We start from the raw sequence: 21,038 nt of genomic DNA, 5'->3' as shown, positions 1-21,038 counted from the left end.
CAGTTAATTCATCAATGTGCTAAATACACCTCCTCCTTACTCCTCAGACGGGACATCTCTGAAGTACGTTCTACACTCTTTCCCAGAGGTCATGGGCAGGATTGAGCCTCAGTTGTCACAGCACTAATTTGCTCACTAATATTCACTATCCTGGTTTCCTTCCCTTCTGTCACTCCACTGTTCCAAGTGAACAGGCTGCTTGCTCTCAAATCCTAGTCCGTGTCTGCTCACGGAGTAACCAAATGTAAGACACTGTCTCCAGATTATCTATGTTGGGACCTCTTCAGAACAGACAAAAATAAAACCCTCCAAAGAAACCACAGTTAATTGGGTTTTCTGTTATATACTGCTACAGCTCATCTTCTTTGATCCAGTTAGCAAGGAGATACTTCTTTAAGTTCAAATCCCTTTATGTCACTAGATCTTTTTCCAGTAAAGAACCATTGTTAAAAATCAAAAGCCAAAAGAGGAATTTAAAAGTCTTTTGATTGAATAAATTTCTGCTGACTGCTAGAAGAAATATTGAAAATTATATTTTAAATGCCTATATTTAGCAAATAAAAATTCAGTGAATAAATGGCCTCTACATTGCCAACTCTAAAGGAAATCTCAGTTTTCACTTGACCCATCCCCAGCATTTGATATGGTTGGTCACCCCCTCTTTTCCTGAAAATGTTTCTTTACTTAACCTATGGGTGACCACTCTCTTGATTCTTTCTCTGCCTCATTGGCTGATCCTTTTAAGTCTTCATTGCTGGTCCTCTCCATCTTGAGCTGAAGTCCCAGGGCTCAGTCCTTGTCCTGCTTCTCTTTTATATCCGTGGACACTCTCTGGATGATCTCATCCAATCGCATAATTTGAAGTAACATCCCTATGCTGATGGCTGTCAGATTAATAACTTTAGCCCCAACTTCCCCCTGAAATTGAGACTCAAAAGTAATTACTTAAGTTTGATCTGGTTGGCTGCTGGAGACAATTCAAATTTTACATGACCAAAAGCAGGTAAAACTCCTTTTTGCAGTCCTTACCTTAGTGGATGGCATTCCTTTCTTACAGTTGCCCAGGAGAAAAGTATATGAAACTCTCCTAAATTCCTCATTTCCTGGAGCACTCTGCTTCATCAGTCAACCCTCTCAACTCCGTGTTTGTTTGTTTGTTTGTTTGTTTATTTATTTATTTATTTTTGAGAGAGAGAGAGCACGAGCTGGGGTAGGGGGAGGAGGTGGGCAGAGGGAGAGAGAGATAGAGAATCCCAAGCAGGCTCCACACTCAGCATGGAACCTGACATGGGGCTCCATCTCATGACCCTGAGATCATGACCTGAGCTGAAATCAAGAGTCAGATGCCCAAGCGACTGAGCTGCCCCTCCGTCAACTCTACATTTAAATGCCTCTAGAATCGGGTCTCTTTTCATCACTTCCCTTACTGTGACTCTAGTATAAACAAACTATCATCATTTCCTGTTTGAACTGTTGCAGTTGCCTCCCATTTGGTCTCCCTGAATCCACGCTTGCCACGGACACCTTATTCTTCAAACAGTAATCGAAGTGATCCGTCCAAAATAAAAGTTAAATCACATCAATACCCTGTTCAGATTCTCGAGTGTGTTTCTGTTTGAACCTAAGTCTCCACCTAAAAGGCCCAGTGTACTAACTTCCAGATATTTCTGTGACTTCATCATCTGTCACTTACCCCGTGATTCCCTCTGCTCCAGCCTCACTTACCTCCACGATGGTCCTTGAACATACCACGAATGCAGCTCCTCAGGCCTTTCATTTACCATACCCTCCATCGGGAATGCCCTTCCCCCAGATACCGATATGGCTCCCTCCCTTGCTTCCTTAATCTCCCCTCAAATGTCACCTTATTAGAGAGGCCCCTCCCCAACCAACTTTTCTCCAATGGCACACCTCTCTCTCCTTTCCATCCTCGTTCTTCAAAATACTTATTACCACCTGACTTGTTGCATATTTACTCGTGGACTGTCTGCCTCAACTCGACTGAAAGCCTACGAAGAGCAGGGATTTTTTCTGTCTCATTCACTGCACATCCCTGGCACCTGGATAAATGCCTCGGACACTGTAGGGACACCATCAATATGTTCAATGTGTGAATGAATTACAATTAACTTTTTATCGAAAAACTATTCTTGACCATTCAAATATCTGATTGGGTATGGTATATCTGAACATCTGAAGGAAAAAAGAATGGAATCTTCAAAGTGTCTGTTAACAGTTGTTCTCTTCATTCATCAGAGAACTATCATCTCTCAAGAAGAGGCCCAATGGGAGCTGATGTGTGGCTATCACGTTCCCAAGGCTTTGCTCCATGGAGGACAAAAAACTAAGTAAAAGGCAAATCCCTCCTTTGCTAGAACTGCTTTTTCCATTTTATTCAAGGTGTTACCTCAAAAACAGACAGCTTTCAATGTGCTTCCTCAATTATTTAGCTAAGATGCCAAAGGAACTCAATTACTTCTAAAATGTATTGAGACAACCCAGGAACGAGGAGATGACAGGAAAAGTCAGTAACATGAAGTGTGTGCTAATGTTGCTTTTTATTTCATGAAACTGGAATTATTGCAAACATCAATTTCAGGCACATTTTATGTAGACATTAAAACAAAAAAGCAACAAGGTATGTAAAACATATGCACACACGAATAGTTACCACCAGAGAAGAAAGGAATTCAAAGAAAGATTAAAATATTCTTTGACCAATGGAGATATCGAGAAACCACATACCCTAAAGTGAAAATATGGAATAAAAGCAAACAGTACACATCGGCTTTTTACCCTTCAAAATTTAATCAACAGAAGTTAATGATATCATATGAAAGGTTATTGAATATGCTAAGTCTAATACTTAAACGCTCTTCCATCTTTTGCCTTCCAAATCAGAGTTCTAATTAGATTCACAATCTTACCTTGTTGAACTCTGCACCCACACCTCTGAATTCTGTTTATTTTTTAGTCAAATAGAGTTCTCCTAGAAATCCGGGACCAGGATCAGAGATAGAATCATCCACTCCCGGGAGAAATGGAGGAGGTGTTTGCACTGAAAGGCCTCTAATTCTCAGATTCTCTGCCTAATATGAACCACTTAATAGTCTACACTGACGTTTCAAAGCTTGAGAAAGGGAATGTTGTATAACCCTGGACTTCATTCTGGTTGTTTCCTATAAGCAGAGAACAAGATAAGAAATGGGCCCCTCGCGCTGAAACAGGTACACAGATATCTGTATCTACCGTCTACTCCAAGCTAATGACGCGAGGGCTGTGGGAAGTGAATTAGGACTATTGCTTTGATTGAAAAGGCCATGCTACAAAGTGTTTGTCTTTATCCTTACCTGTAATTTAGGTAATTTAGAATAGATAATGGTTAATTTTAGCTTTTGAGAATAAACATTCACTGCATAAAAGACATATCTTTATAAGGTAAACATCTTCAGTAGTTTCTCCTTTTAAAAATAGTTTTGATGGACTTCTGATGCCCCTAAACATTAGTGCTACCAGTTCCAGCCGTTATTTTCAGACACTGGCTCAGGGGCCGCTGAAATAGCAGATTATCTCTTTGCCGGCAAAATATCAGAGCTATTATTCAGTCCTTGTAAGGTTTCACTAAACCACTGCTTCTCAGATCTTACCTTGCCTCTGAATCACCTGAAAAGCTACTTAAACTATGCTGAGTGGCACAGCCAGAGTGTCTGATTCAGTCAGGGGCGGGGTTGAGAATCCGTATTTTTTTTTTTTTTTAAGATTTATTTATTTATTTTGAGAGAGCGAGAATGAGAGAGAGAGAGAGAGAGTACATGAGTGGGGGAGGGTCAGAGGGAGAAGCAGGCTCCTAGCTGAGCAGGGAGCCCGATGCGGGACTCGATCCCAGGACCCCAGGATCATGACCTGAGCCGAAGGCAGTCGCTTAACCGACTGAGCTACCCAGGCGCCCTCATTCTGAGGTTTTTTTTTTTTAAGATTTTTATTTATTTATTGAGAGAGATTGTGATAGAGAGAGAGCATGAGAGGGGGGAGGGGCAGAGGGAGAAGCGGGCTCCTCGCCGAGCAGGGAGCCCGATGCGGGGCTCGATCCCGGGACTCCGGGACCATGACCCGAGCCGAAGGCAGCCGCCCAACCGACTGAGCCACCCAGGCGCCCCGAGAATCCGTATTTTTAAAGAGCTCCCAGGCCATGTTGGTGCTGCTCGTTTAGGGACCGCCATTTTGAGAACCGCGGCTTTCAACTATTAAATTTGTATGTTCTTTAAAGAGCAATGGAAGCTTAGAATCAGGCCGTATGTGGAACTTACTAAACTCTCTCCAAGGCTGTGTCCTGAAGACAGTTCTTAAGAAAATCCACCTCTTATTTCCTTCTTTAAGAGCAACAGTAGTGCCCAGGCAGCTAACGGGTCCTTCCCACTACTTGCTTAGCATTCCCGTTGGCCACGCCGGGCCAGGGCGTCTTTCCTCCTTCTCCCCAGAAGGCCTGCAGTCTCTTCTGTGTCCCCAGATGCCGTGCATCTGGAAGCCTCCCAGGACAGGACCCATGCCTCTGGGGAACCAAAAGCCACAGCTACAGGTCTCTCCCCAGTAGGTCTATCTCATCCAGGAGGAAGTCCATGTCCTCCCGGCTCACTTGAGGGCTGATCACCACCTGGCGGAAGAAGTTGACCTTCCCGCGGTGGGGCTGGTAGCCCAGCATCAGGCTCCCCTTCTTCACCATGCGCTCCTTAATGGTCGGGGCCACCTGCGCCGGGCGAGAGGAGGGAGGCGATGAAAGACCAGAGCATATTCTGGCTGCATTCCAACCACTCACGTGATACCCACTGCCATCCACTGTGGCTCCCGCTCCCTTGCACACATCCAGCTCGGTATTAGTAACAATCTACCGAGAACTCACGGCATAGGAGGACTGATCCAAGGGCTTTAGATAAATTTAATTCATCTAATCTTCACAGTAACTTCATGAGGGAGATACAAATACAAATCTATGAATGAAGAGATTGAGGTGCAGAGAGATCAGACAGTCTGAGGTCCCACGTTCGGTAAAAGTGAGCGAGAGAGCAGGCAGCCTCACCCAAGCACACACTCTGAAACCTAAATCATGATGCAGTGCTGTCTCCTTCAAAACAGATCAGGGGTCCTCAGGGAGCACAGATGTAAAAGTGTCAAATGGTACATTCCCAACTTTGTCTGAACTAAAAAATGTTCCCGTTCAGGCATCTTAAGTAAAGAAAATCAGTCTTGGATGGGGAAAAAAAAACAAATGCACAAAAGAACAGCCTTGCATTGATAGTCTACCAAGGAAAACACTCATATGGATATTATGCGCAGTTCTGTTTTGAAGACTAATAGTTTATTACTTTATTAATAGGATATGTGACACACAGACCCTCTTAATTTTGAAGAGGTGTAAAGGTAGGAATAAAATAGGAAGCTCGTATTTTATAGATTTGTAGATAACAGGGAGAGAATGGGACCTGATAACCCAAATGCATAAATTTTTCTAAAAGTTTAATGTTCGAGGAAATTACTCCCAATTTAAGAACCACCGGGGAACATCAGTCTGTTTTCATATCTGTAGTGTGACCACGGAAGAATTAGGTTATAAATTTTAAAATAGTGAAGCTGATTTTTGAAATACCAAATTAAAAAAATTCAGAGTGCAGTCTTCCTGGCTTGGAAAGGCAAGCAAAGTTTTCCATTTTCCCTTCATTTTAACTCTTTCAAAATTTCTGAGTGTGTCCTATGTGAACATATAATGAGACTAGAATGAGTTTCTGTCCTCATCTTCTCAGAAAGATGAGACTTAGTTAATCCAGAGGGAAGACTGCATACGTAAGTAACATCAGCCATGATGTGCTTTGAAATTCCTTAGGTGAGGGGCATACATCTCAGTTCCCACACGCCCATCTTGGGGTGTGACCATCCCACACCTCTCTATCTTTTAAACATACCTATGCTTTGCCAGGTACCCCCCTGAAAACAAGTCAAACTAAAAAAAAAAGAAAAGAAAACAAGTCAAACTACTTCATCTGCCACTCAACATAATCTTGATCTGTTGCAAAGCTTATGGAAAAAACTGGGCGTTTTAGACCTCTAGAGGTGTGATGTGCTGGACTGAGCCACAGAGCCTTCTCAAGGGATGTACGAGGATAATTTTAACTAAGTACTTTTTTCTCTTATGTGCTAATTTTAGAACCTAAATCTTGCCTAACGTGGACTACACTAGGCCTACAACAGCAAAAACAAACATCCATTAAGCACAACCACATTGCCACTCTAGCAAAGTATTGGAGTTCTCTCACCGATAATGAGACATAGAAAATAAAATCTATGAGCATAAAAGAAAAAAAAATGTAGAAAAAGAAGATGAAGTTAGAAGTCAGTTTGGTGAAAAAAAAAAAAAAAGACCAACAAGTTCTGTAGATTTCTGGAAACACGTTACAAATTTTATTCTGAGCTCTTTAGAGACTAGAAAAGCAGGGTTAAATAATCATCTCCAATCTCCAAGCAAAATTTAGTGACAAGTGTTTCGTGGATGGGAAAAGGAAGCAAGTAGGTAAGTCTTTACAAAACTGAGCTCCATGCATATCTGTCTGAAACCCTTATTTTTGAATGTTCCAAGCATCCGCTAAGTTTCCTTCCAAAGCTCTATATTCAGATATCATTTGTTTTTGGAATCATAAAAATCGAGTGAAATGATACACGAGCAAATGAAGGGTGAGTGCAAAAAGAGACTGTTTTCCATAAAACTAAGTTCAATTCCTCGGAAAGACTGGATAAAGGGGGGACTGCTAAACATCGCTGCAAGTTAGGTGAGGGAAGAGAACTGGCAAAGCCTTCAAGCAGAATCTAGAGTCCAGACTGGTTCTGCACATATGGATGCCAAGCCCTCACTCTGCTCACAGAAACCTGGGCTGGATTGGATAGATGATTCCTGAAGAGTGTAGTTACCGCAAGACCAGTAGAGACCCTTTGATCATCAGACCTCTACTCAAGAAAAGCCTCACTTACTTTTAGAAAGCATTTAAAAGTCCTCACTTGCTGGGGAAAGAAAAACAAACAACAGCAACTTTCCACCAAAAGATGGGGAAATAAACGCACATAGATATATTTTAAGTTAAAATGTTTCATGATGTGTGCATCACATTTTTTTCTAGGATTATTTGCTTTAACTGACCGTGGGGAGGAGGGGTTCTGGTGCGAATATGGGTGTGAAGGGTGCATGTGAACATGTGTGTGTGTATGCACAAACAAATTTGATTCCAGCTCATAAAGTGTCAGAGACTCACATGAGGCACTGTGTATGCATATAAACTTCAAACCCACCATTTGTCATGCACTGTTCTTAAAATCTTCCTATTTTGTCACAAAGCAAAACGGAACCATGGTTTGACTTAGGCTCGTGACAAAGGTACATTTAATTTTAATTCAAAGAACAAGTGGGCTCTTGAAGGTAAACTGAAGGTCTGAGAGAAAAACACAAGAGTGTCATTGCTGATACATATAGGAAGACCTGGTTCACATAAGACAAATGTCTGCCCAGGAGAGTCACACAGTATCAAATTTAGAGCTTACAGATTGTGCTTCTGCAAACTTTTGTTTTGTTTTGTTTTAATAAAAATTCCTTTCATATTCATCTCCATCTTCTTCTAGGTACCCAGGGTATAACCGGCTCTGGATTATAGTCAATTTTAAATTCAAAACAGGCATGTGCTTGGCTCAAGCCTAATTTGCATTGTCTATTCCTGTTTACTTTTCAATAACCCTATTTCCCCCTCCCCAAATGGTATTTTGTGCCTTACCTCGGAGACCATTAGAAATTTGATTCCAGCTCATAAAGTGTCAGAGACTCACGTGAGGCAATTATCAAAATGAATCTGTCAGGTTTGCATTTCTTGTAAGCAAACCAAAAATATTTTCTAATGGGAGCAAGAAAGATAAAAGAGGACACCTCGGACATTTTAATATAAAGATATTTTTGATCTTTAAAATTCTTGCTCTTGTAGAATGTGCTTCCATGGCGAAACACATGGCATGGGAACCAATCTTCTAAGCCAAATTTTGCCACTGACTTTCAAAAATTATGAATAAATGACTACACATCTATGGGACTCAGAGAACAAACTAAGCAAGGCTTTAGCAGGACAACACATATCTTATTTATGTGTCCATGAATATATGGATCATAGAGGTAATTACTCCTAGGCAAGAGAGGAAGACCTCTTTAATCTATGAATCCTTCATGGGAAAAGCAAGCCATAAGCCACACCAGGCTGATATTCACTAAATCTCCATCACAAATTACAATTGTCATAGTAGTACTGATTCTTGCTGTTAACAAATATTTTACCAACCCTTTACAATTTGCAATGAGCTTTCACATATCTGATTCCCACGAACTCAGGTTAAAGCTTGTTTGAAAGGAACCCATGCTTGCAATTTAGGGACCAAGAATGTTCTCATTAACAGCCAGCTTATCACATTTGCAGCTAAAAAATCAACCAGTTTCTTTTTCTAAAACTCCAGGCACAATCCAGTGCTGGGTAACCTGGATATTCTCTTTTGCTGATCGAAGCAGAGAAACAGTCCTAATCCGACAGGATGGAATATTCACAGGGCAAAGAAAATATGCACAAACTAAATGTAAGTATCTGAATATCGCCCCTAAATGGAGCATGCATGGAGGAAAGCAATTTGGCAGGAGTGAGATTGCTTTCCAGCTCTCAATTATTTTACTGCTGGTTTTCCTTCAAATTGTAAATCAAATTCTTTTCGCATGCCTCAGTGCCCTGGTCCCTGCATCTTAAGTGGGGGAAGATCCTGACATTTCTGTTTGGTTGCACAGAAACTTAACCGACACATTTCTGTAGGATTGCTGTCGCACTCCCACCTAAAATTATGTTCCAGCCATGATTTAGTCATTTAAACAGAATTTTGTTGTCACACTCCTGCAGCATAAAATAGCATTTTATACTTAAAAGTTGCTTAAACCCAAGGGAAAACAAAACAAAACAAAACAAAACTAGCTCATTCTGGCCAAGTACAGTGATTTGATAACAAGGAACTGACTGGACACCAGCATAGCCTTTCATGAAAATAAAATTTTAATGTCCATAAAATGGAATTTCTTCTTAAATATGTGTAACAGATTCAAGGTTGACAACAACACTTTTGTTTTCAATATGCAGAGTGTTTCTCAAACTTTCTGTGAGGAAGTTTATTTTTTCCAGTGCATCACAGAAATATTTTCGTGAACTATGATAAAGGTGAAGTGTTGATTGAAAAAAGGAATTACTAAATAAAAATGAAGTGAAAAAGAATAATTACAAGCCCATTTTTAGAAAATTTTAAATTCAGCGGTAAAGTTAATCTGCTAAATTGTCATATAAGTTTCTGAACAGTAGCCCTTGAGTTCCAAAATTTACTTATTGCAGACTGGTAATATTCAGTTTATGGATCTGCATGGGGCTGGAGACCACATTTTGAGGATTGCTGCTCTGTTTGAACTCCCTTGGCTCCTTGTGGGTGTATATTATTTTAATTATGAATCTTGATGTTATCTTGCATATTTATTTACGCTTATTGCCATGGTCTCCATACCACTTTGAATGGTGTCTTGTATTCCATCATACGACGATGCCTTAGTTTACCTAAATCATTTCCCCATTGTTAAAGCTTGGACCTGCTTCAGTTACAATGGCATTTCAGTGAAACCATGGAACCAATCATGAAACCTCTAAACCAGTCCTCCAAAAGTTAATCCAGAGATGGTAATAGTAAATGGTTCAAAATGGTCTAGACTGTAGGATCTATATACAATTTTCCCCATTATTTGCTGTGCAGGTGAAATCAAGTCACATTTTTTCACTTGTCCAATATGGAGCATCACAACACCTAGGGTGGCTGGGAGGACAAGCCCATAATTAAAAGAGGGGATCCTTTTGCAACAAATTTGAGGGACAAACCCTATATAAGCTTCTACTCTGACTCTAGCCAGCAATACCATTCAGAGCTTTTAATAAATCCAGACGGACTTGTGTTTTGCTAAATTCTCCCATAAACCATGAACAAATCAATGCTCCTCAAACTCCAGATTTTAGAGCTCTCTTCTCAATTTCAATTTAATTAATCTACATTTCATTTTCTCCAAGGAAGCAAAGATTTTTGGGGGGTAGGAGGCTAAACTCATAATAATTTGCAGATATTTGGGTAGAGCATAGGGTGGGCAGGCAGGCTAATAAGCTGAAGAGTAAATTATGAGAGTTGTATTGTGACTAACATCTTGTTCTAAGATTATCTTGCCTAAGAGAAATTTATATCAAATGTAGAAAATGATCTACAATATTTTTTCTCTCTATAAAAAGTCACTTTGAAAGAGTTTTAAATTTCCCTATATCTACACTCCACTCCAGAATAGTTTATAGACATATCAAGGCTAAACATTTCCAGGCATGGGGCTAAGCAAATAAACACTGAGAAAGGAATAAAATGGGGGCTCAATGCAGTTGCTACACTTTACTGTTATTTTAGATATGAGGGGCAAAATTCTCTTCTTTCAAGGGTTAGATGATAACTATTTCAGGTTTGTAAGTCATACAGTCTCTGTTGCCAATACTCAACTCTGCCATCGTAGCATAAAAACAGCCTTAGACAATATGTACACAAACAAGCAAGGCTGTGTTCTAATAAAACTTTATTTAAGGACAATGACGTTTAATATATGATTTTCACATATCAAGAAATACTAAGCTGGGGCGCCTGGGTGGCTCACAGTTGGTTAAGCGACTGCCTTCGGCTCAGGTCATGATCCTGGAGTCCCGGGATCGAGTCCCCTGCTTGGCGGGGGGTCAGCTTCTCCCTATGACCCTCTTCCCTCTCGTGCTGTCTCTCATTCTCTCTCTCAAATAAATAAATAAAATCTTAAAAAAAAAAAAAAAGAAATACTAAGCTGCTCTTGATTATTTTTCAACCACTGAAAAATGTTAAACCCATTCAGAGCTCCTAGGCTATACAGAAATAGGTAATAACCTAGATTTGGTTTGGGGCATAGGTAGGGACTCCCTGGTCCAAGCAGAAAGATACATTACGATATGTAAAATCTACCCCTTCAAAGGAAAAAGCACATTAAAAAGTTATGTTCGGGGCGCCTGGGTGGCTCAGTTGGTTAAGCGACTGCCTTCGGCTCAGGTCATGATCCTGGAGTCCCGGGATCGAGTCCCCGCATTGGGCTCCCTGTTTGGCGGGGAGTCTGCTTCTCCCTCTGACCCTCCCCCTCTTATGCTCTCTTTCTCTCTCTCTCATTCTCTCTCTCAAATAAATAAATAAAATCTTTAAAAAAAAAAAGTTATGTTCGTTGGGTTTTTTTTCCAGAAATTCTACATTGAGTCAGGAAATGCTAACAGTCTTCTTGACCCTCTTTGCCAGCCAAGCATAAAACCAGTACACGGGTTGATGGTCACTGTGATTTTCTTCCAGCAGTTATTTTTTGAGCAATCACAAAAAGTAATTTGCTTCATACTTTCTTCCTAAATAATCTGGGTTCCAAATAATTTGGGTTCAAACAGAAAGTCTTGCCAGTACTAACGTTATGTACTTATCAAAACTCATAGAACTATATGCCTTAAGAGGTGAATTTTACCTGTGTGTAAATTTTGAAATGAATAAACACATTCATTGGAAAAAGAAAAGCGGGTCTAAGAGGGTAAGTAGCTATATGAGATCAGGCAAATAACTTTAGTTTCCAGAGCCCCAGTCTCCTCATCTCTAGGCAGGAGATGATAATAGTCTAGTACCCCTTCATACAATTGATAAAATATGGAATATGATATTATAGATGCAGCATGTAATGCTGTGAACAGATAGTACATGATGGAAATGAATATTCTTATTCAAGACAAGTCGAGAGCACAAACTCCGGAAAGAAAACGGAGCTCTAAGTTGGGATGTTTCCTTCCAGTTTTACCACTCACTTCACGTCCTTAAGCAAGTCACTTAATTCCTCTGTAGGCCTGAAATGAGAAGGGTCATGGTAACTACTTTTAGGTGCAAAAGATATAAAGCTATTTTGGACATAGTGGCACTTGAAGCTTTTCTTCACAGTGAGGCTTTTTTTGGAGGCTCATTAGATCAAACATTTAAATGTAACCACCATGCTTGGGGTACCTGGGTGGTGCAATCGGTTAAGCATCTGACTCTTGGTTTCAGCTCAGGTCATGATCTCAGGGTCCTGGGATCCAGCCCCTAGTCAGCATCTCCGCGCTCAGCGGTGAGTCGGCTTGTGGATTCTGTCTCTGCCCCTCCCCCTGCTGGTGTGCTCATGCGCACTCGCTCTCTCTCAAGTAAATAAATAAATCTTAAAAAAATAAAATAAATGTACCTACCATGCTTATTAAATATAATTCACACATGATTATGGATGATTTCAGGTGAGTTGTGGGTGACTAAGCTAACATTATCTCTTGAGTTTGTACTCTCTTCTTTTGCATTTTGAGGCCATTTTTATATGGCCACCAAATATTTTTATATGCCCCTATTCAATTCCTCGGCCCGCCCTGCTAATTTTGCCTGATGGCTAAATAAACTGGCTCTGTTTATTAGAGTAACCAATTATCCAGTTTCCTCACATCAGATCAATTAATACCTGTAATCAATCATCAATAGCATCCCTTTCATTGTTATGAGTGAGTCCAGATGCTAAGTTACAGGTTTAGAATAACCATACAGAGACCAACAGACTAACCTGGGACCCAATTAGTGAAATTCTATGTGACTTTGAAAAAATGTTTAACTCCTCTGGGACTCACATTCTTCTATCAATCCCTTGTAGAACTGTTGTAGTGGACTAAATGGAATAATATATATAACTGCATCAAGCATAGAATTTGGCATCTACTAGACACTCAATAATATGAATTAGTCTTATTAATATCTTAAATGAATTTGTTTTTAATCAATTTATATTCATACCTGGTCTTCTATTCCACTATTTCATTACCATCTCTTGAGAGATGAGCATTTGAAAGTTCTGTGAAAACCTGATTTGTAATTTATTCTTTCTCCCCAAAGCAACTAAACTGTATTTAAATAATTCTGAAAGGTTGTGAGTTTGCAGTTTTAGAAATTAAATCTTATAGCTCATGTATGCCACTTCTATATTAATTTTCTATTTAAGTTCCAAGTTTTTTCCAACACGGGCAAAGTAAACTCTTTTTTCCTTTAAAAAGTAAGACAGTGGTTGATCATCTTGGCAGTTTTGGTGGGGATAAGGAGGCAGGGAAAGAAGCTTTCCATTGAAATGTATTGTGGGCAAGGGTGAGTTCCTATTGTATGCTAGCAATTTCTCTATGTTGTGTAAGTATTTTGCAGAAAACAGAGATATTTTCTAAGTAAAAACTGACTTCTTCTTTGGACACATGAAAAGGTCATATACTGAAACTGTCATTTGTCCCCATATTCACAAGCATGTGTCCAAAATTCTACAGTCTCCTTGTGCTGTCCCGCTGCTTATATTTTTATCAAAGGAAGACTGAAGAGTAGTATTAGGAGCTCGCCAAATATCCTGAAGATACAAATCACCTGGATTGGACAGTGTGGGGGCCCCAACCCAGAGCAACTGGATTTGAATTTGGGTTAGACCTGGTAGTCTTTACATTTACCAGGCACGTCAAATGCTTGTTATTACTATGCAAATTTGGGAATATGGCAAATGACAGTCCTTTTAGCAGGAGAGGTAAAGTTAGGGTGAGAGGTGAGTGATGTGTTGGACTGAAAAGACAATTTTGAGTGAGGAGGGGAGAGGAGATTGGGAATCTTCCCCGTCTTGAATTTCTTATGTCAATTTTGTAATAAAGACTTGGCTGATAGTGAAAAATTAAAAATTAAAAAATAAACCAGTGACCTTCAAAGAAATTGCTGGCCAACTTTTCTATTAATCATAAAACCTGATAAAGTGTTGAAAACACTGAACCATGGCCCAGGAAACAATAAAGTTCTTTCTTTTGATTGCCTGGAGAATCAATCTGCGTCTTTCCATATATTTTCTGCCATTCCTTACCTGTCCAATTTTCTTACTTCTGTGCTCAACGCTCACTCATTCCCCTGGTATCCGCCCCCTATAATTTGGTATACGTCTCCTGAGCTTAAATTATGTAAAATTGGTGGTCTATAGCCCATGAAATCAGATTCATCTAAAAGATCATTTCAGCTTGGCAGAACATGGGGAAATAGGCCACACTTAGACTGGACATACCTCTTTTCAAATATGGATTTGTACCCTTATTTTCCTCCAGAGTATCTCTCAAAAATCAGACATGCACAAAATAAAGTGTCTCAACTTAAAAGAACTGTCTGGTTTATGCCCTTTCCGATATGGAAGAGCTAAGCACAAAAACAGAGGTTAGCATTCAGGAAAGACTGAAGAACACAGTCAGCTTCACATTTGGCGTTTACAACGTGGAAATGACAATGACAGCAGTTCCAATAAACCTAATGTCAGTCATATATTCAAGGCAGCCGAAATGAACAGTCATAAAAATAAACCAAACTGAACTGAAAGCATTAACTGAAGAATGGACACAATAAACGTTTTACACACTCTATAAAGCAAAAACTTAATCCTCGATGTGTCACAGCAGCTTCCTGAGCTAATAGATGCTCAGTAACCGTCGTGGGCCAACTCCGAAGTTTTCGCCCACTTGAGGAGATCCCTATATTGTTGCTTAATTTGACAAGCTATTCGGTAATTCTTTCCTTAAAATGACAACAGCCCTGAGGTGGTCCCACCTCGCTAGGGGCATCCGTGTCTAACGTTTTGGATTGTGGCAAAGACCATCTGCTTTTAACGTCTGAAGGTCAAGGGCGCTGAACACTTCGCAGTGCGAATGATTAAACCTGCCCAAGGAAGAATCATGGTGCCCAAAATGCCAATGATGCCCCTGCTGAGAAACATGAATCATGAGCCCCATGTGCTCCGAGGGCTCCCTCCCACCCTCTGGATCCTTTCGGTTTCTCTCAAGAGCTCAGAAGACTCAGCTGATGGGTCAGCAAAGTGAATGGGATCTTCAGAAGCTAACAGTCCCTCTGTTGTTACCCTTAGATTCTTTTCTTTTTGTTTTAATTTCTTCCGGCTTGATTGAGGTGTAATTGAACTGAACTAAACTAAATAACTAAAAACTGTGGATAATTACAGTGTACGATGTGATGTCTTAATACACATATACACCGTGCAGTGATGTCTCACAGATCCTTAACATATTCCAAGAGTATCACTCCACATGAGAGGAGAAAATGAGTACAGTCCAGGTTTCTTTGTGGGTCCTCTGGGCGGTGGTCCCTATTTCTCAATACTGCATCTGGCCGTCCGAGCTGGGACACAGCTTGGAGACTGCCTTCTACAGCAGGTGGCTCAGACTCCCTGGGTTTGAGCCACACGGAGGCGCATTCACATCTCTCCTACACACTCAAGGGAGGTAAGGAGCACCGGATAAGCATTCTTCTAAAGCTGATGAGAGACTCATTCCTTTTCCCACAGGTTTTTCCCAGGGTAACCTTCCCTGAGAATTCTTTTCCCTTTAGATATTTGGCAATGGGCAATTAGCAGCTGAAATTCTGTCTTTTGATTCAGCCCTGCCAACAAGACACAAACAGCCAATGGGGCTGTCTGGGGCATGAATGCCAAAGCCCTCCCTGGGGGTCCAGGCACAGATGTGGGAGGTGGTCCTGTGTTGGCACAGCAGTAATTTTAAGAACCTGCATTTAGGCTTGGGAGGCTTAGCTTCCTGAGTAGCAGAATTATTGGTTTTTATTGTAGATTCTGGGCCTGACAGACAAGGAGTAAAACAGGAAGTGATCCCATAATGTTACGCTGCTCTGAACCGAGAGACATCTTACTCTCCCCAGCCTGCCAGTGCATCCGAATTATGCCTCAGTGAGGTGCCCGCCGACCTCAATCACCCACCTGCAGCCACTCACCTGCATCCTTATCTACTTTATAGATTTGGGGGGTTTTTTGTGTTTTGTTTTTGGTTTTGATTTTGCACTGGTATTTGCTTCCGGAGTAAACTGAAATCCAAATTGTCTTTTTGATCTTTTTTTTGGTCTGATGGAATACAGATGGCCATTGTCCACCCCGAAGTTAATTGTACACGCCAAGATACACTCCCCGCCTCCTCCCATAGCTTTTCTTTGCATGTCTATTTATAAGTGGTTTTCACATCATTTCACTGCACTTTATTAATTGAGCTCGAGTGCATCTTAAAATGCCTGGTGTTTCAACCTCAGAGGCAAAACCTGAACTTTTAAAAACAGATGTTTTATGTACCTTACTTTTCTTTCTTTCTTTCTTTCTTTTTTTTTTTACTAAATCAAAGGGAGATACCATGAGGATATTTAAAAATAATTATTATTCCTGTATTACTCATAAAAGTATTGAGAAAATAAGTGTTAGTTGTTCCTCACTGAAATCTTTATAAATGCTCCTAAAGGATTTTTTTTTTTTACAATTAATGCTGTAAAATATTAAGCAACAGCTTTTCACAGCAACCCAGACAGTTTACTTAAGTAACAAAACGCTCTAAGTTTGCACATTTTGTGCAAATTAACAAAAGTGATTATCCATTCTTCCTTAATGGAGCTCACTCAACACTCTAACTAGTGCTTAACATTGGAAGTTGCCTTTTCCTCAATGTCATGGTGGTCCAGTTGGTTCCCAGGGTGTCCAGACTACAGAGTAATACAGAGGGGGAGCGGAATATCCCAGGGCCTAGAAGGAGGCAGAGCAGACAGGGCCTTTCATGGACTAAACCAGCCTCCAATTGACATGTCTCATATATTGGAGTTTTGTGCAAGAATTATGTTGGACAAAAAAGGCTCTGCCATTTAAAAAGACCAAGTTTGAATTTGATTGGCAATGTATTTATTATTATTCAAGATCAATCATTTCAAGATATCTGAAAAATACTCCGTCGGGTTGTTGGCTAAGGAGATGCTTCCTATATGCTGAGTCTAAGGGGAGAGGGGAGTTCTTGGTCTGACCTTCTTGACCAAGTTGGGGAAACTAAGGGAAGTCACAGAGAAGCATGTTGCTTTGCTAAAACCAAGCTTCTTTTGCTTGAGAGTTAAGGTTAAGTCATATGTTGCCAAACTATGTTGGAATAAAGCCATACTGCATAAAAATTGGCCATTTTACATAACTGAACCTCAAGTATGTCCTAGTACAGCTGCATAACAAAGCTGTGTCGCCTTCCCATCCAAGGGCTGTCTTGCTTCTCAGAGGTGATCACTAGTGCATTCCTGTGCTTTTATTCTCCCATAATCATTCCAGAGTTTCAATATATCCACTTGCCACTTCAATGGCTTCCTTTTGTAAACTGCTTGTTGATGTTCCTTGACCATTTTGGGTGATCATCTTTATCTTACTGATTTAGAAGAACACTTTGTTACTAGGAACATTAACTATCTAATTGCTTTACGTGTTGCAAATTATTTACCTGCTTTTATTTTTGTTTTTAGTTACTTCATGTACAGTCTTACTATTTATATAATCAGACCGATCAGCTATACATGCATTTATTCCAACATTGGTTTTGAACTTAGAAAGACTTATACACCAGTTAAATAAGTATTTCTTTTCTGATTTGATTTTGACACTTAAAACCCGTAATTCATTTGAACATTCCATCTGTACCTTGCATAAATTAGAGTTACACTCCCTGTGTTTAACCAGGAGTCTCCACACCACTGTTGGAATAAATCTGCCTTTCCTCAGCATGCATTGGGAATGCATATGATGAATATTCCTATGAATACTTGGGTCTGAGCTTTCTATTCTGTAGGATTGATATGTCTATTCTTAGAATAATCAAGCTGTTTTATTTATTGCAGTCTATAAAATATTGAACTCTCCCCTTCAGTATTCACCCTTCTCAAAATGTTCTTACCTATTACTACCCACTTGGGCTCTTAGATGATATCGAAAAACACTGTGACAAGTTAAATTTAAAAAAAGAAAAACATGATTAGAAATACATTCATCTTGCATATTAATTAGAGAAGATTAATCTTCTTATTTAAAATTTTGGTGTTTTTCAGTTTCTAAATGAGGTGGTTTTGAAAAATATGGCTGCATATTCTTTGGCATTCCTCTCAAAGGGATTTCCTGAATTGGAAAGGATTTGTGGCAGGCTAGTTACCAATAGGATGCCTTAGATGCTGCACGACCTCCAAGGTCAGGTTAGGAGAGGTAGAACAGTGTCCAGCTGGTTCTCAGGGACACTCACTTCTTGAAGTCCAACTATCCTAAGCCCACAACCCTATGATGAATCCCAGGCCACCTGGAGAGGTGTTCTGGTTGATAGTCCAAATGAGGTCCCAGCCAAGGGCCAGCATTAACCATCAAATATGTGAGTGAAGATGCTTCCAGAGTATTCCAGCTCCAGCCATGGAATCACCCTCAGCTATTTTAGTCTTCCCAGATGAGGCTCCAGACATCCCACTCCCTCTGTGCTATGTCTGAATTCTTAACCCACAAAAGCCATGAGCATAATAAAATGGCTGTTTAAAGCTTCTACATTTGGAATAATTTGTAAAACAGAAATTGTTACTGGAACATTAAGGTTTTTCAGAGAGGGTCCTTAAAGTTTTATAGTTTTACAGTTTTCTTCTATAGGTACTATAATTTATTTAACTCTTAGTTATTTAATGTATTTTTTGCTATTGTGGTTGATAAAATTATTCTGACTAAAATGCTGCCTTCTGGGGTGCCTGGGTGGCTCAGTCAGTTAAGCATCTGCCTTTGGCTCAAGTCATGACCCACAGTCCCTAGATTGAGCCCCGCATTGAGCTCCCTGCTCAGAGGGGAGTCTACTTCTCCCTCTCCCGCTGCCCCCCACCCCTGCTCCTGCTCTCTCTTGAGCTCTCTCAAATAAATAAATTAAATATTAAAAAAATAAAATAAAATAAAATAAATTTCAATTTTTCAGCTCCTAGATTCTTACTCTTTGTGTAAGAAAAAGTTTTTTAGATATTCAACTTTGTACATCTAGTATAGCCAATTTCTAAAGCTTTTTATGTGATGCCTTTGGGTTTTGTAGATACATAATCACACAATCTAAAATGAACACATTTGGGGCTTGTCCTCTGAAATATTCTAAAGCCCATGTCTTTTTCTGGTCATCGCGTTGGTTAACACTCCCAGAACAACATTAACGCACAACAGTGAGGGCAGATGTCCCTAATTCGTTACTGAGTTTAATGAGAAGGTTTTTCATGTTGAATATATATTAATCTAATACATCATATAAGCAAACAAAGGATATCACCGAGAGATAACCAGTAAACCTGAACATTAATTTTGGTCATTAAACCTACGTATTTTTTTTTCTTTCAATTTCTAAGGGTTTTTTTTCTTGCTTCATTTTAAGTGGGAGAAATAATTTTGGAATACTTTCTTGATTTACTAGTTCAGAGATAGCTAGAAAATGATGAAATTGCTTTTTTAAAGGCTGCTTTTGCTTAGCTTTTGAGCTAATGGAGTTCTGCTGAATGGAGCAGTAAAAACGGTACGTGTGCGGCAAGCCAGCGTGCAACACTGCCCGGCTAATCCATCTCCTCAGACAGTTTTTGGGGATCCAAAAAACACAACATAAATTAAGTTTTTCAACCTGTGTGAGTGGATTATTGTGTAGCTCCCTGAAATAATCCTCTCATCTTTTAACGCTGTTCTGACCCAGTTTGGGGAAGTATCTTTAATATCTTGTTCTACTTCACTGACCTCCAGGCAGAACAGCCAGAAATATCTGCATTTAACAGGCAACTTTCATCTTCGGGCTCACAAAAGGGTCAGCTTTCTTTAAAAAGGAAATTGAAACTTATATCACAAGGCAGCTTTTGAGGTGATTTTACTTTCTATTTTATAACCCTGACAAATAGAAGGCAAGGCTGTGGGATAACTGAAGTGCCTCAGAATAGTGCGTATCTATTGATAGACGTAAATCAAAATCTGTTGACTGCACCTGCTTTTACCTCACCATTGATTATTTGTCAAGTCACAGGCACTCACCCCAGAAAGAAAAGCAGAAACACATGTGGGGAAGATGAGCTAAGGCTGGGTTCTAGAACAAAACCCAGAACAATAACCCACCCAGACGAGGAGTGGGAGAGTGAAGGGTTCGTAGGAAGCAATAATTCTGAGATTTCACAGCGGACTCTGGTTAGCTAAATGATGGCTGAGAGAATGGATGTGCTCTGGTTGGCAGATGGGGGAATTGACTGGTGGGGCCTGCGGTAGATTTTATTATCGTTCTTAATTATTCACATGTCCTGCCTGCTCTGAGAGTAGGCGTCCTTGCCTCTGCCTGGAAACCGGCAGTGTCTCCCCATAGCAGGAGTATTGGTCACCATTCCATTATTATGCAGTCAAGTTGAGTTTAAGAGCCCGTTGAGTGTTTCCACCAGCCCTTGCCTCCTTTCCCTTTGCTGTGAGGACGGCATGTTCCAGAAGGGAGCTCCTTTTTCAGTGTGGGTGCAGAGATCAAGACCATGGGGCAGAACAGAACTGCCACTGACCCGCAGGGGACATGAAATGTGATCAAGAAATGAATCTTAGTTACTATGAACCACTGAGATTGGGGGGAGGGCCTCATTTATTGCAGTTGTATAACTAAGTGAAACCTAATTAACACAGCTCAAACTAAAGTGTTTTAGGTTAGCTTCAGGATGAATCCCACTTTAGAGGAAGGTAGGTAACTCTTGTTTGGCTCTAATTTTCTGTGCACTAGACATGGCTGACTTAAAGCCCTCCAACCCTGAGGATACCACACACTTAAGTTTCCATAGGCAAAGTCAAGGCAACAAAAACTGGATGATTCTAAGCTACTATTCAATGAGTATCTGCCATCCTAAAAGTGGTTTAGTCATATGGAGAGACAGAATCTATAGCATGGAGGTTGGCAAATGTTTTCTTTTTTTAAAAAAAGATTTTATTTATTTATTTGAGAGAGAGGGAGCATTAGAGAGAGAGAGATGGAGAGAGAGAGAGC

At 40.2% G+C, this 21,038-nt stretch overlaps 1 protein-coding gene across 2 annotated transcripts in view; it reads right to left on the bottom strand.

Annotated features, from left to right (window-relative positions):
- Positions 1-4,088: 4,088 nt before the first annotated feature.
- Positions 4,089-21,038, bottom strand: part of GADL1 (glutamate decarboxylase like 1) — a 161,713-nt gene continuing 144,763 nt past the window's right edge. Inside the window, exon 15 of one of the 2 annotated variants that reach the window (XM_034993292.1) lies at positions 4,089-4,744. In XM_034993292.1, the coding sequence (XP_034849183.1) occupies positions 4,571-4,744 (174 nt within the window). In that variant the 3' untranslated portion in view covers positions 4,089-4,570. Of the gene's footprint in view, positions 4,745-4,920; positions 4,986-21,038 lie in introns of those variants that run through there. The other variant, XM_034993301.1, reaches the window with a different exon arrangement.

Source organism: Mirounga leonina, unplaced genomic scaffold (assembly GCF_011800145.1).
Source record: "Mirounga leonina isolate KUSES-001 unplaced genomic scaffold, KU_Mleo_1.0 Mir_115, whole genome shotgun sequence".
Taxonomy (NCBI): domain Eukaryota; kingdom Metazoa; phylum Chordata; class Mammalia; order Carnivora; family Phocidae; genus Mirounga; species Mirounga leonina.
This window is presented reverse-complemented; position numbering and strand designations above follow the sequence as displayed.